The sequence below is a fragment of the Panthera pardus genome, unplaced genomic scaffold (genome assembly GCF_024362965.1).
Source record: "Panthera pardus isolate Hobbes unplaced genomic scaffold, ASM2436296v1 HiC_scaffold_21, whole genome shotgun sequence".
NCBI classification, from domain to species: Eukaryota; Metazoa; Chordata; class Mammalia; order Carnivora; family Felidae; genus Panthera; species Panthera pardus.
Window position 1 is genome coordinate 2,519,338 of NW_026526777.1, and position 16,067 is coordinate 2,535,404.

The 16,067-nt window shown below is 58.2% G+C and overlaps 1 protein-coding gene across 10 annotated transcripts in view; it reads right to left on the minus strand.

Moving 5' to 3' along the window:
- ARHGEF11 (Rho guanine nucleotide exchange factor 11) overlaps positions 1-16,067 on the minus strand; it is an 87,073-nt gene that overhangs the window by 27,459 nt on the left and 43,547 nt on the right. For 9 of the 10 annotated variants that reach the window (XM_053908850.1, XM_019431299.2, XM_019431294.2 and 6 more), the window contains exons 2-10: positions 15,571-15,585; positions 15,153-15,250; positions 14,139-14,237; positions 8,313-8,362; positions 7,569-7,626; positions 6,661-6,839; positions 5,905-5,976; positions 1,590-1,709; positions 119-164 (exon numbers count right to left, since the gene is read on the minus strand). In XM_053908850.1, coding sequence (XP_053764825.1) covers positions 119-164; positions 1,590-1,709; positions 5,905-5,976; positions 6,661-6,839; positions 7,569-7,626; positions 8,313-8,362; positions 14,139-14,237; positions 15,153-15,250; positions 15,571-15,585 — 737 coding nt within the window. The remainder of the gene's footprint in view (positions 1-118; positions 165-1,589; positions 1,710-5,904; positions 5,977-6,660; positions 6,840-7,568; positions 7,627-8,312; positions 8,363-14,138; positions 14,238-15,152; positions 15,251-15,570; positions 15,586-16,067) is intronic. The other variant, XM_019431295.2, reaches the window with a different exon arrangement.

A 16,067-nucleotide genomic window follows, 5' to 3' on the forward strand; every position in this document is an offset into this window, starting at 1 on the left:
CTCCCTATGCTTCTGCCCGGAGCAGGGCCTCCAGTCAGTCTTTCCAGAACCTGCCCCAGGGGGAGGGGACAGTGAGTAAGGAACCCGGACCAGAGTATGGAGAGCTGGGCCGACTTACCTTCTGACGACCTCTGGCCGGTGTCACCGTACAGGGACAGCAGGTCCTAAAAAACAAAGGTGCCGAGGGTGGCAAGTTCTGCAAGCCTCTCTCCTACTTGTTCCCTCCTCCAGCCACCCCTTCCCTCATCTCCGCAGAGAGTATCTGCTGCAGTGAGCGGCTGCTTCTCATTTGTTGCCTTAAAAATGCCCAGACTGGGGAGCCATTGCATCGTGGGTAGTCGGGAGGATGGTGGAAAGGGAGAAATTCTTCAAACCCACGGATCTGCCACCCCGGACCTCAAAGCGTCTACTGCCTCGGTTGGGCTGGACGCAGAAGGAGCTTCCCGCCAGGAAAGCTGGTGACTGAGGGCAGCGGAGGAGGGCTGGCCTCTAACTGCCGCCGACCGACAGACCGACCGACAGACGGGGCTGGGGGATGGGACTGTGGTGATAGAGCTCGGCTGCTCGGGAAGCCGGCCCTTCTAGATCTCGTCTAGGCTTTCGGGAAGCCCGAGGCAGGGACGGCTCTCTACCATAACCGAGGAGCCCAGAGACCTCACGTGACGTGCCGAAGCTACGCAGCAGGAAAACTGACGCCGGGGCTGGCGACCCGACCCACCACCCCGCAGAGCACACGGGTGCGGACAGCGGCAGGGGCATGCTTCTCTCCCGCAATACCACCCCGCTCCAGTAGGCCCCGCTGTGACCTCCGTTCTACAGACAAAGACACCGAGGCTCCTGGGAAGTACGGAGCCTGCCCAAGTCTTCCAGAAGGCGAGCACAGAACCTGAGCTCCTACCAGCCATGCGACACTGACTGTCCTTCAGAAGACACAACGGTTCAAATTTGACTAGCCTGCGGTTCCCAGACATTTCGATCTGGATGCTCTAAAGAAGAAAGACGGTCATCCTCCAACAAGTTCTACCAGCTTTGGCAAAACTATTCTCGGAGATCTTAAAGTTTCTGGCGGGTTCCTTCTTATTTACCCAAAGAGTTAAGGCCTGATGGAGATTCAGACGGATGCTAATAACAAAGCCCTTGACTAGGACAGGTAAGGACACTCCTCTCTGGAAACTCCGTTTACACAAAACGGTCAGCGCTGTGGGTCCCTCACTTGGGCTGACGTGCAAAGTGCTGGGACGGGGGCTGAAAGGAGCCTCCAGACGTGCGCCGTGTGAGATCACTCAGGGACAGCCGTCAGCTCCAAGGACAGCACTGGGGAGCAGGTGACAGGGAGACTGAAGCCAAGGGCCCGACTTAGTTCGTGCGTGTTTCCTTCCGCCGCAGGCTCATCGGGGGCAGGGAGGGGCCCTTTGGCGCTAAAGAAAGAATTGCTGCCCTCCGTTCCCTGTAAAGTCCTGGACGCTTACTGGTCAGCCCCTGCACAGCTCCAGGGTCCTGCACAGCTCCAGAAGCCCATCCGGGCTCTCCGCGCTCTGCCCCCGGCCGCCTGCGCGGCACCCGCCCGGAGCCCAGCCTGCGTCACTCACCGCCGAGCCACCCGTCTCCTGCTGGATCTTCCGCTGTAACTGAGTGACGCGCCTCCGGGCGCCCTCCATCTGTTCTTCCAGCGGGCTGGCGGGGTTCCGGCTGTACACCTCGCAGATCCGCTGGGGACGGGCGAGGGTGACGGGGGAAGGCAGAAGGTGGTCAGTGGAGGACAGACAACTCACGGGGGCAGGGAACGGGGAGTCACCCCACAACAAAGAGAAGAGACGGGAGCTCTCTGCCTTCGGGAGACGCACGTTAGGAGGAGGGAGAGGTGTGGGGGCGGTGAGGGCGCAGGCGATGCTGGAGAGGGACGGCAGGAAGGCCCGGGCAGTCTCTCCCTCTCCTGCTCCGGGGGCGGATGCACAGCGTCCCCGTGGAGCAGCCGGATGTGCGTGCCCGGCTGGACGCTCACCCGGCGCGCTTACAGCCTGGGCTGTGCGCTCGGGGAGGCTGGACTTGAACTCCGCCACCCGTGCTCACTAACTGCGTAGACCCGCAAGCTGGACCGGGTCCTCACAGATAAAACGGGGACAGCTGGGAGACCTGAACGCCATCGCGTCCATGAGGACTCAGCGGGAGCAGCTACTGTAATTTCACTCCGGAAGGAAGTGTTGGCTCGCAATTAAACAAGACGGTGGGTGCACACGTTCTCGAAGCTCATCTGAGGCCCCCCTGCCACCTGCCAACCGCATTTTACAACCCCCCGCTTCTCGTTCCATCCCGTCCGAGCCGCCCAGCACACGACATCACATCCCGGGCCCGGCCCTTGGAGAAGCCCTGCTTCCAGCTCCCCAGACTCTGCTGAGACGCTGCTCATGCCCTCGGGCTCCCCTCCAGTGGCTCCTTCCCCCCATCCTGCGAGCACACGAGCCCTTCCGTCAGTTATAACTACCCTCAGCCCTTTCACCCTCCATCCACGGACACATCTCCAGACACGGGTCCACCCTCGGGGCCAGACCCTGCTGCCCGCAAATGATCTGACTGCTACTCCTCCAAGGAGCCCGATGACCCAAGGCCAAAGCCAGAGGCCTGGCCCCAGCCGTCACCTCTCCAGTGCCCCCTCCTCAGACAGCCGCCCCGGTGCCCCCCACCCTCCCTCCCAGCTGCCCGCAGCCTCGCCTGGTCTCCACCCCGCCTTGTGTGCCAGCCATGCCAGTGCAGGACACGCATGTGCAGGGACACGCGGTGTGGCCCTGGCCTTTAAGGAACTTAATCCCGCAGGGAGAAGGACAGATAATTGAAATCTGAATGTAACAGCAACCATAGCAGCGATGTTATGGGCGGGTGCGTGTGCGGTAAGAGCACCAGAGCATCACGTTCTATCCCTGCGCGCTCTCCTCCTCTGGCCCCGGCACCCTGGGTGACAACACCCGGTCCCCACTTTCAACTACCAGCTCGGGCCGAGGACGCCTGAACCTCTGTCCCAACCCTGCCCTCTCCCTTGAGGCTCAACCCTGTCACGTCCACCGGCCGGGTCCACGGCCTTTTTATCTGAACGTCGCACGGTCAACCGAAGCTGACCTTCATTTCCTGCCCCTGGACCCGCCCCGCTCCTCTGCCTCTGAGATGTCCCCGTGGCCCCCCGTGGCCTTCTGGTGTGTCCACGCACAGAACACGCATCTCCGTGGAGACTGCCGGTCTGGAGGTGTGATCACTCCCCTGTTCAAAACCCTGACCAATCCCACGGTCTTCAGAATAAACCCCAAGCTCAGACGGAATTCTAGGCCCAAAGTACGTTCCAGAGTAAAACAGACCGAACCCAAACTCAAGGGCCACCTCAGGAAGCCTGCTCTGATTACGGCATGATTATTCCTTCTTTTGGGCTTCTGTGCCCTCAAAAACCATTGTAGAAACTGTTGACACGTGATTCACATAACGTAAACCTCACCGTTTTAAAGTGCCCAATTCAGTGGTCTGGAGCGCCTTCGCAGAGCATACAAGCCGCCGTGTAATTCCCGAACGCGGCCACCACCCGACAGGACGGCGGTCACTCTCAACTTCTCCCCTCTTCCACCCCCGAAACCACTCATTTACTTTCTCTCTTTACAGACTTCCCTATTCTGGACTTGCACGTAAATGTCATCCTACAGCCTGTGGCCTTCTGTGCCTGGCTCTCTCACGAGCAACACGTGTTCGGGGTCCCCGTGCTGTGCAGCGTGTGTCCGACCTTGTTATGGCCGAGAGCCATCCCATCGTACGGACAGACCACCTCCGTTTACCAACAACTTTTGGCTTGTTTCCGCTTTGGGGCCGTTATGACCAATGGTATGAAGAACGTTCACGTACAGGTTTCTGCCTGGATGTGTGTTTTCAGTCCTCTCGGGTTGTACCCGGGAGTGGAATCAATGCATCTGTGATCCTCTGCGTTTAGGATCTGGAAGAATTGCCAAGCCGTTTTCCACAGCGGCTGCGTGCCTGCACATCCTCACCGGCAATGGTGGGAACAGATGAGGGTAACGAGCACGTAGACAAAATACACAGGCCACTGTCACCAACAACTGTTAACTTTCTGTTATTCTGGCTCTAACCACCCTAATGGGTGTGGAGCAGTGCTGTGGGGCTTTGATCGCATCACCCTGACGACTGATGATGTTGAGCATCTTTTCACGAGCTTATCGGCCATCTCTACGTTTTCTTTACTGACTGTCTATTCAAATCTTTGGCCAACTTTTAAAGGCGCTCACGTGTCTTTTTTGCTATTAAGTTTTGAGAGTCCTTTACACAGTCTGGTACTAGGCCCTTACTGGATATATGAGTTGCAAGTATTTTCTCCATTCTGCGGGCTGTCTTTTTACTTTCTTGACAGTGTTCTTTGATGCACGAAGGTTTTGAATTTGGATGAAGTTCAATTTATTTTATTTTATGTTTTTCACTGTTTCTACTTCTGGTGTCTTACCTAAGAAAACGTTGCCTAATCCAAGGTCGCGAAGACTCGTACCTATGTTTTCTTTTTAAGTTTTATTTATTTATTTTGAGAGGAGGGGGGTAGTGAGCATATGTGCGAGATGGAGGAGGGGCAGAGAGAGAGGAGAGAGAGAGAATCCCAAGCAGTCTCCATGCTGTCGGCACAGAGCCCAATGTGGGGTTCAATCCCACGAACCCTGAGATCACAACTTGAGCCGAAGTCAGGTGCTTAACTGACTGGGCCGCCCAGGCGCTCCGAGAGTTTTGCAGTTTCAAAAAATAGTTTTAGTTCTTACATGTGAGCCTTTGAGCAGTTTGGAATGAATTCTGGGAATCGTGTGAGGTATGGGTCCATGTCCGTTCTCTGCGTGCGGACGGCCAGGTGGCCCAGCACTGGTTGTGGACTCTGTCCACTAAATGGTCTTGGCATCCGTCAAAAACCAACTGACTATATTTGTACGGTTTAATTTCTGGGCTGTGACTTCTCTTCTCCTGATGTGTAGGCCTGTCCTGATCACCGCGTGACACGAACACACTTAAGTACCTCTACGTATTATAACGTGGGGGAAACTGTACCTCCCTTCATCCGCCGACCCCCTGCTGGAGTACGAGCGCCACGAGGAAAGAGCATCTCTCATTTGTCTCTGTGCCGACATCGCTGTGCTCCACCCCGCCACACAGATTCCATGCCCGCCGAACCCAGGAGTGCGTCTTCACGTGTGCGTGCCTTTGGCTGACGCGGTCCGTTCACCGCGGTCCCTCCGCATTGGTTCCGCCCACAGAAGTCCCTCTTTGAGGCCTCTCTCTGGTGTCCCTGCGTCTCCTGTCATTCACCAACTGCTCTCTTCCGTGTCCCCTACCAACTGGCCCATCGTGCTACGAATCTTCTCCGTGAGCACAGTCACGTCGAGGGCAAGAAGCGCCTCATCTTTCGGTCTCTGAACGCTGCCCAACAACAGGGCTTTCCGTGCAGCGAACGCTCACGGCAACGTGAACTGAAACGGAGGGGCCGGGCCAGGACCTGGCTGCCCACCACAGTGAGAGCGCATCACCCCCGCCCCCCGCCTGAACCTCACTCTGCACCCCTCTCGCCGGTGGGGCCCCCACCCGCCCCGCCTCCCTCCCCAGAGACCCCGAGGCCTTGCTCGGTTCTGGTGCTCCCTGGCTGTGCTCTCCTTGCCCGTCACCTGCCGGCGCGGGGCCTGTGGATCTACTATTCTGACCTGACCAGGTGCTCCGGTCCCTATTCCCCTTCTCAGCCGGGCTGCGCAGTCACGAATCCCACGGCCCACGAGGTCCAGCTGGTAGGTAGGGTTTGACCGTGACGGGCTGCGCGCCCGGAGCGAGGTCGTGCACTTGGCTGCGGGTTTCACTACGGCCGCGGCCAGTCGCCCTGAGCAGGGGCCTTACCTGTAACTCCTTTTCCTCCTGCTTCAGCATATTCCGAAGGATCTGGGTGGCATGTTTTTGGAATTCGGGATCCTGGGAATGGAGCATAGGACAGGTGAAGGCTGGGAACAGCCCCGTGGCTTGATTCTCCTCTACCTGCTGATTTCTCAGGCGAGAAAAGCCACCACAGCAGCCTGGGCCGTGCGGGCGTGGGAGTGACACTCGGCTCCTCACTTCCCTCAGGGCTTCTACCGCGGAGTTTCCTAGAAGCCTTGGCCGTAACCACCTCTGCTCTCCAACGGCTCCCAAATCTCCTGGGACTTCTGCTCTGCCTTCCTCCCCACTGGAGGTCCCGTCCCGTCTCCCAACTACGCCCTCTCCGTCCTCTTAGCTCCTGTCCCGGGTCCGCCCCCTCCTGGTGTCTGTCCTTTCCCAATTCTCTGCCTACAGCAGGGCTCCATGTCCCCCTCCTCCCCAGCATATTCCACAGTCTTGCAGCAACGGCTGGGGGTGCGGGGGAGCTGTGGAGCAGGGCCCTTGAGGGCCTCCTCGGGGTCTCCCCCATTTAGGAGGCACGAGCCCACTGCTGTCTGGAAAGACCGATGCGTTTGCGTGGAAGGGGGACACTAAGGACGGAGTGGCCGCTTTCTTGCAGCCAGCCTCTCTCTGCTCTGCTTTCTGACAGGCTTCACGGATCTCTGGCTTGTCTTCTCACCAGAACACTGAGCTACAACCTGCTTTCCTCCCCACGGATGACAGCTGAGGAGGGGAGCTCACCTGCAGTGGTTTGGGCCCCGTGATGTGCTGTGGAGGGGGCGGAGGCGGAGGCGGAGGAGGCGGTGGGACCGTGGGGGCGACTCGGGGGGCTCCGGCTGGGGCCGGGTCCTGCTGCAGCCCAGAGACGCTGACGGATGAGGGGGAAGAGCCCAGGAGGGTCAGTGCAACGTAGGCACCAGCTGGAGGAAGACAGACAAGGAGAGGCTTGCTCGTGGCACATTGTTCTGGACGGCAGACACTCAAGCTACAGAGGGGTCCTCCTTCTCCTTGCACGGAGCTTAAAATTCTGCAGATAAAATTCTCTGCACTTCAACGCCCTGTCATCCCTAATCCCAGCTCACTGGCCCTGCGTTCCTTCCCTTCCTTCACGTGGAACGCTCAACCACAGTCCCACCGGGATACGTGGCCGCACTCCCCAGCGGCCACCTGTCCAGCTCTCGTGACATTCAGTCAAGCCCCTGGCACACAGGAGGCACGTGGAAGCTAGCCACCCCCCCCCCCCCCCCCCGCCTTGGCCCACCCACCAACTCTTTCCTCAAATCTGTTGCTTCTGTTTCATTACCTGGGCAGGCCTGACTGTTGTGTCTTCCTGGCTACAAACAGGATGTTTCTGCTTCCCTCCCCCCCAGATAGGAAACCAATGAGAAAGGCTGTCCGTGGGGGGACAGGCAGTGAATGGTACTGGAGGGGCCCGATATGGATATGGTCCACATGGGCGTGTAGGGAGACAAGAGGCCACCGTGTGCACGTGCAGTGACCACAGGGAACGGGGGCAGGCCCAGCGGATCAGGATTAAAGACGTGACCCCGGCTGCCTCTGTCACATACAAAGGAGGCCCCGGGTCAAGGGGCCTGCCCCCACAGCCCACCTGCTCCCCTACTTGCTGTGCTCGGCTCTCTCCAACTCACATTTGATAAGCTTTACCACCTCCAGGTGGGAGCTGTTGGTCACCATGGTGCCGTTCACCTGTTGGGGGACAGATGCTATTAAGTAACCAGATGGACGTACAGAATCCTTCTCAAGGTCGCAATGTCACTCCTTCAAAGCCATTTTCCATGCTCTCCAGACACCGGTCACTTGTTTGCTCTGTTCTCATCTGCCGTACGTGCTGTCCTCCCAGCCAGTCTGTGAGGATCCAGGGATGAGACCTGCAGCTTCACCTGTTATTTCTGGTAGGTTCCATACCAGCTACCTGCCCACACTCCTGTCACCTGCCCCGGCCTGTGTCCTCCTCACGAGAGGACCGAGGGATCTCCTCGTCTAGGATCTCCTGAGCACGTCTAGGACTCTGTGCTGGGTGGACAGGGCGGGCAGGTGACAGCAGGTGGCAGCTGGCCAGGACCTCAGGTCAGTGCAGCGTGGGGACGGAATCCAAAGGCACTGGGCCCCTCGCTGGCCTCAGCCTCTCCGTCTTAACTGTATTTTTGTTGTTTGTTAAATGAATGGAAAGATAAAACCCATCCCAGAAGCTCGGTTGCTTACAGTCAAGAAGGGCCGAGGATGGGGCTCCTAGAGGCTGCCCCTGCTGCCAGGCACACCCCGGCTCCTGTCGTGGCCCCACTCCTGTCGTGGCCCCACCCCCAACCCGGGGGCCCCCGGTGGCAGTGAGGCCAGGGGCTGCAGGTGCTGGACAGAAGGGGAGGGGCACTCACTTTGATGATCCGGTCGCCTTCTTTGACACCAGCTCTCATGGCTGCCCCTCCTGTAGGGAGACGACCTGGTCAGCAGAGCCCGGCCACCCTCCCCAGAGGTCACTGACCCTGCCCTGCGGTCCCTCCGACTTGTCTTCTCAGCCCCTTGTGTCAGGACCTCAAATGCCGGGGGTGCCTCTTGTCCTGCTCCAGTGACCAGACTTCCAGCGGCCAGACCACGGTGCTGGAGAGGCAGGCCGGGCTCCGGGGAGTGGGCGTGTGCTTTATTCGAATGTGTCTGGATGTCCCAGACCAGTAAGAGCTACTTCCTATGATCCAGTGGGAAGGATGGGTTTACCGTATCAACTGTACTGTTAGCATAATGACAGTTATTAACAGGAATATGGACAAAAGGATAAAAACGAGGTTTCCAAGCGTCCTTCTGAAGCCCTGAAGGGTTCAGGGGTATCCTGGGGTTCGTATCAATAAAGATGATCATGGTCACTCACTGTCAAAATTTGTTTTACGCTATTTAGTTCCTCCCTTTAAAATGGGCCACATTAAGAGCTTCTGATTGAGACTCACTGAGACGCTGCCCCTTGGCCAGAGGCTGCGCTGGCTGTGACTGCCGTGTGGTTTTCCATGACTCAGTCCTGGTCTGATTTACATCCAGGAAGCAAAAGAAACACGAAAGCTGAGGCCAGCTAACGAGCGGCGTAAAGACTGTTTTCGTGAATCTGCCCCAGATGATCATTCAATCTGTGAGCTGCACTCATCTGATCAAAACAAAACTCCCACAAAGCACACATAGATGTTTCTGGTCTAAAAAGAGATTCTACAGCGCTGACTGCGTCCCAGTTTGGCTTTTCAGTACGGGACTCAAGACTACGCCCTCGTCTCCAGCGCGCTATTTACAGAAGAGGACTCAAAAGGAGCGTGAGATGCTCTACCCTGTGTCCGGAAACCAAAGGTGGGAAAGAAAGTAGGAAACACACGTGGTGATTTCTAGTAACTTAGCGATTCGGAAAAAAACCAGTCTCCAGAGCAAAGGAACCGGAGAAGCTCTCAAGCCTCAGTGAGCATGAGTCACTGGGGGATGTGTTCAAAGGCATGACCCCTGGCCCCCTGGTGGACAGTGATTCAGTAATTGTGGCCGTGGGCTCAGGACGAGGATGGCAGCCATCCTGGGGTCCGGGTGACTCTGATGTCGGCAGGGCACCAACCACACTCTGAGAAACGGAACTAGAGAAGCCTAAGGTCAGGGAAAGACCGTAACCACCACTTCGTTACTCCCGAGAGGTCGACGCTGATGCCAATGTAGGCTCTCCTTGTCTCCTGCCCCAAACGCACACACACGTGTGCAGAGACACCCGTGCACAGACACACACATGGACAGACACACCCCTTGACTCAGGGCTCCCTGGCAAGCCACCCCTCCGCCCTTGTCTCTCTGGGTCCGACTGTGCTTGGGCCTCAGGGCAGGGACATGTAAGAGGGCTGAGCTGCACCCGAGGGACCCCCATGCTATTTGCGTGGGGCAGGCCGCAGAGGTGAAGGACGAGCATTTTGTCCCCACCAGCTCCGTCTCCCCTGTCCAGCAGCAGGGACAACACGGAAGCAGAGAACAGAAGTATCTCTTCAGAGCTCTGTCCTCGGAGAGGAAAACAAGCCCCACAGACACAAGTTAACTCCCAAACATCTGAGCTGCAATTATTTATATCCTCGTGTGATATACAGACCTCATTTTGGTCATGAATTTGAAATTCTCTTTTTACTTTTCCCATAAACAAATCCCAACTATTTCCTCAAAATTACTTAAAGTCTATTTTTCTTCCCACTGTGCAATGTACTTAGTGTGAAATGCTAGCCTGCTCATAGGCACACCTTGTCTTACTGTACTTTGCAAGCAGTGGGTTTTACAAATGAAAGTTTTGCGGGAGGGGCGCCTGGGTGGCTCAGTCGGTTAAGCGTCCGACTTCGGCTCAGGTCGTGATCTCGCGGTCCGTGAGTTCGAGCCCCGCGTCGGGCTCCGTGCTGATGGCTCGGAGCCTGGAGCCCGCTTCGGATTCTGTGTCTCCCTCTCTCTGCCCCTCCCCCGCTCATGTTCTGTCTCTCTCTGTCTCAAAAATAAATAAAAACATTAAAAAAAAACTTAAACAAATGAAAGGTTTGCGGGAACCAGCATCGAGCAAGTCTGTTGGTGCCATTTTTCCAGCAGCGTTTGCTCACCTCCTGTCTCAGTGCACATTTTGGTGATTCTCACAATATCTAAAACTTTTCTGTTATATTTTTGTATGGTGATCTGTGACGAGTGATCTTTTTTAGGTTGAAAAAACTTATTTACGTTAATCTATATTTTTATTCTTGAGGGAAAGAGAGAGCGTGCGCACGTGCGAGAGAGCGCGTGAGTGTGTGCGCGCCCAGGGGAGAGAGGCGGAGGGAGAGGGAGAGAGAGAATCCTAAGCAGGATCCAGGATCCATGCTCAGTGCAGAGCCCGATGCGGGGCTTGATCCCACAACCATGGGATCATGACCTGAGCCGAAATCAGGAGTCAGACGCTCAACCGACTGAGCCACCCAGGTGCGCCTGCGACGAGTGACGTTTGGTGTTACTGCTGTGATGGTGTGGGGGGCACCACGAGCGGTGCCCTGTGAGACGCTGAACTTGACAGATGCTCCGCCGACGGCCGTGCCCCGTCTCTCTCCCTTCCTCGGCCGCCCTGTTCCCTGAGACACGGCAGCAGTGACATTAGGCCGATCACTGACCCTACGACGGCGCTGAGTGTGCAGTGAAAGGCAGAGTCTCGCGCCCGTCGCTTGAAATCGGAAGCTGGCGGCGATTCGGCTCAGGGGGGAAGGCGCGTCCAAGGCCCAGACACACTGAACGCTTAGGCCTCCCGCACCCGACGCTTGGCCACGTTGTGAACGCGAGGGAAGGTTCTCGAAGGAAATGAGGAGTGGTGTTCCCGGGAACACGCGGATGACGAGAAAGCTAAACGGCCTTACTGCCGATGCGGACAAAGTCCGAGTGGTCCGGACGGAGCATCGCACGCACCACGTCCCCGGTCCAGAGCAAGGCCCGCGCCGTCTTCGTTCTGCGGAGGCCGAGCGAGGGCGGGAGGCCGCACGGGCGCAGCGAGACGCTGGCTGAGGCCGGTCCTGAGGTCTCGGGAAAGAAGCCGCCCGCGCGACACAGAAGCGCAGGGAGAAGCATCCGGGGCCAATGCAGAAGCCGCGGCAAGTTCTCCGGAAGATCCAGCTGAGAGAATTCACCAGGGTGGCCACGCTCACCAACAGATCCTCAGTGTGGACCGAACAGTCTCATGTTGGGAGGGGACGCCGTCCAGGTCTCTCGCGGCCAGACGGGACAAGTCAGGGCCCGGTTCCCAAGCTTCGAAGGACGGGCCGACTCTTGTCAGGGGCTAACGCGGCTGGTGACTGTAAGCTGAAGCTCCTTGACCTTCCCCAAATTCTTGGGGCCCTTAAGAATCCCGCTAAACCTACTCTGTCTGTGCTCTAGAAATGGAACAACAAAGCCTAGAGGACAGTACATTTGTTTACAACATGGGTTACTGAATATCTTATGTCCCCCGTTGGGACCTGCTGTGCAGAAAAAAAAAAAAAAAAAAAAAAAGATATCTTTCAAAATATTACTGCTCCAGGGAGCCTGGGTGGCTCAGTCAGTTAACCATCCAACTTCAGCTCAGGTCATGATCTCGCAGTCCGTGGGTTCGAGCCCTACGTTGGGCTCTGTGCTAACAGCTCAGAGCCTAGAGCCTGCTTCGGATTCTGTCTCCCTCTGTCTGCCCCTCCCCCACTCATGCTCTGTCTCTGTTTCTCAAAAATGAATAAATGTTAAACAAACAAACAAACAGGGGTGCTGGGTGGCTCGGTTGGTTAAGCGTTCGACTTCGGCTCAGGTCATGATCTCGCGGTCCGTGAGTTGGAGCCCCACATCAGGCCCTGTGGCTGACAGCTCAGAGCCTGGAGGCTGCTTTGGATTCTGGGTTTCCCTCTCTCTCTGCCCCTCCCCTGTGTGTGCATGTGGGCGCGCGCTCTCTCTCTCTCTCCCAAACATGAACATTAAAGAATTTAAAAAACAAACAAAATATTACTGCTCCTTGACCATGACCCGGGCACCCAAGAGCTCTGATGGACAACGAGACGAGTGTTGTTGTCGTGCCTGCTGATACAACACCCGTTCTGCAGCCCACGCGTCAAGGAATCATTTCGACTTTCGAGTCTCATTACTTGACAAATGCATTTTGTAGGGCTGTGGCTGCCATAGATAATGATTCTGCTGATGGATCTGGACAAAGCAAATTGAAAACCTTCTGGGAAGGATTCATCATTCTAGATGCCACTCGGCCCATTCACGGTTCACGGGAAGAGGTCAAAACATCAAGACTTCCGCGCAGGCAGAAGTGCAGTGTGGCCTGAGGACGGGGCTGAGTGGCCGCAACCTCAGGATAAAACCTGAGCGGACGAGGAGGTGCTTGCTGGGGAGGAGCGGGGCGAGTGGTCTCCTGAGATGGAATCCACTCCTGGTGAGAATGCCGTGGAGACTGTTGAAACGACGATAAAGGACTGAGAATATCCCATCAGCGCGGTTGCTAAAGGAGCAGCAGGGGTGGAGAGGAGGGACTCCAATTTTGAAAGTTGTGCTGTGAGCAAAATGCTCCCCAACAGCAGCGCCCGTGACAGAGAGACAGTCCTAAAAGGAAGAGTCGCTTGATGTGGCAAACGTCATCGTCTTATCTCAGGAAATCGCCACAGCCGCCCCCGGCCCCAAAACATCGAGGCTGTGACTCGCTCATTAGCAGGAACACCCCGCAACAAGGTGTTTTTAACGAAGGCGCGTGTGTTGTTTTCTCAGACGTGACGCCACCGCACTCTGAGACCACAGGACGGTGAGAGAGCGACTTTCTCGCGCACGGAGACACCAAATCGTCGCTCTGAGCCGCTTTACTGCGACGCCTGCTTCTGTGGCGGTCAGGGGCCGAGCCCATACCTGTCAAGCCTTAGACTCTCCACGTCACCCGCGCCACCCCCCGCGGCCACACTGAAGTTCACCCCCCTAGGGACACTGGTTTACACGAGTCCCCGCTCCCACGTCCTTCCCGCTTGTCAGCTCCGGCCGGGGTCGCTTACCAGCACGGCTCTAGCTCCTGGCGGGCGACACGGCTTCCAGGTGCTGGCGGCTCTTCCAGTCGCAACTGGCGGCTCGACCGACCCGCCTACGTGCCCTCCCGCTCTGCTCCCTTCCCATCCTGCCAGCCGTCTTTCATTCCCACCTTTGCGACTGCTCCCGAAATCCTACTGCTTCTCAGGGAGGCTTGGACCACAAACCGCCCGAACACCGCTCGTTCCCAGCACCGTCTCCTCCCAGACCGCCCGGCACACGTCATTTCTCTGGCCCTTTACTATTTAACGTCGGCCGCCCCGGCACCCGCACCCGCCCGGGCCGGCACGCTGTCCCAAACTGTAGGGTGCTGCAGGTGGCACACCGACCCCACACGGCACCTTCTGACCCGGTAAGAGGGCCTCCCTTGGGTGGCAACCTGGCATCTGCCCGACAGCCTGAGGGCCACCCTGCCGTTCTTACCCTTCCCAACGGGGAAGCGGGCACGCGACGTGACCCCTACGAGTTCTGTCTGGCGCACGGCACTGCCGACACGGCCCCGGACGGCCCCGGGGACCAGTTCGTAGTAATTCACACACGCCCAGCACTCCCCACACCTCCAGGGAGCGCCCACGCCCGTCCTCTAATCACGCAGCAGGTCACGCACACGGTTGCTACCCACACGGTGTCCCCGTCCCCCGTGGGCAGCGGGACGCGGCACTCACCGGGCCGCACGGACTGCACCAGGACGATACGATCCCCACTGACGGTGAAGCCGAAGCCATGCTGGTCCTTTTGGATGATGACACAGCGCTGAACAAGACCTGACGAGGGTGACAGACAGAAAAGGATCATCAGGAGCCACCACCGACTGGGAAAGCCCCAGGTCGCCCTCCCGCAGAAAGCCTTTCCAGACTAACCGGCTCCCCAGCCTTTTCCTGAGCAAACCTAGGGCGATGACACGACTGCCTCCGGAGCAAAGAACACCTGGAAGCTACCTTGCGCCCCGTGTAAGAAGTCACCCTTCTCCAGTCACTGAGGCGTCTGTCTCTTTGGGTCTGTAGGGTGAGGCTGTCCAAAGAGGGTCAGGACAGGGAAGCAGCCCTGTGATGAAGCCCAAGTGAGGGGTCTGCTGGGAAATCCCGCCTGGCGAGGGCGGCGGGGGGCGGCTCGTGGGGGGCGACCCGGAGCGGGCCCCTCGCCAGACCCGGGGAAGGGTGCAGGGAAGGAGAAAACCCATTCTTCTCGCACACACGTCTGCCCCCAGAATGTGGAGAAAAAGAAAGACAGCCACGGCTGCCGGGTGCCCCCGTCCCTGCGGGTGTGCAGCGGACCCCACACCCTGCACGCTGCACCCCAGACATCGCGCCCCGGATCCGCGGACTGCACACCGCACTGGATGCCGCACACCGGGCACCGAGCCCGCGTGCTGACCCGGGCCCCGTCCCACGACGGCCAGCGCGGGAACCCTGGAGTTAAACCCAACTGGTTTCGGGCCTGCCTCTGGCCCCTCCGAGCCTATGCACTTGGCAAGCGTCTGAAGCCCTCTGTGCCTCGGCCCCCCGCTCTCTGAGCGGGGACAACATCCCCCTTCCGTGGCTGGTGTACGGACAGAGGAGACAAGTCGTATAAACCGAGAACTGCCGAGCCCAACGCACCCCAGGAGCGCGACGGGAAGGCTGCTTTGCCCCCGGGGAAGGCACCCCTTCTGTGTCTGCGTGTTAGCGCCCCAAGGTTACCTGCTGTGTCAGAGGCGTCAGAGGCGTCCGAGGGCTGGCGGAGGTGGGAAGAAGGCCTGCGTCCGGGCGCCGGGTCTCCCAAAGACAGGCTACTTAACCTGCAGGGCAAGGAGAGCAGCGGTGAGCCGGGCGGGGAGGGACCAGCCTGCAGCTCTGTTAGAAGGGGCCCGAGTCTTGGGTGAAGAGAGGCCACCCCTCTCAGCCTGTAACCGGCTTAATCTGGTGGGAGATCAGCCGTGTCTACACCACTATGTGAGGAGGCAACACCACCTATGTGAGATCCGGGGCCGCAGGGCAAGCACGGTCTCCCTGATACCCAGCAAGGCGCGAAGGGCAAGAGCCCTTCCTGGAGGCGGGAGACAAAGAAGGAGTGGCGGGAGCAGACCGCGCACAGACACACACGCTTGGTGGCTCTTACCAGGCGGCAATGGGGCTGACGGAACAGAACGAAGCAGCAGGGAGATGGATGCAAGGAAAAGACAGGAGAAAACAAAAGCTGGTTAGTGTCAGGAGGCGACTGGCAAAGGACAGGGAGACCGCAGGGCGAGACGGCGGGGCATCAGAACCAGCCGGCAGAGGACGGCGGCGGGTGCAGCAGAGAGCCTCCCCGCCTCGGGCTTTGTCTCGTCCCCTCTAGACGGGCACCTCCAGGCGGGGAACTGGCACTAACCTGGGCGGGGTAGCATACGCTTCTCTGGAAGGGAGGGCGAGAGCAATGGCCAAGCCTCTGAAAACGCCCCTTTTCCTGGAGTCTGGCCCGTCCAGTGGTAGAAATCCGGCCCACGATGAGGCCCTACCTGCAGCCAGCCCGAGGCGCCCCGCTCGGCAAAGGTTAAGTGAGACCCTAACACCTCAAGGTATCGAGGTCACCAAACCAGATCTTCCCTTCAACAGCAGTAGGACAAGTTCAATGGC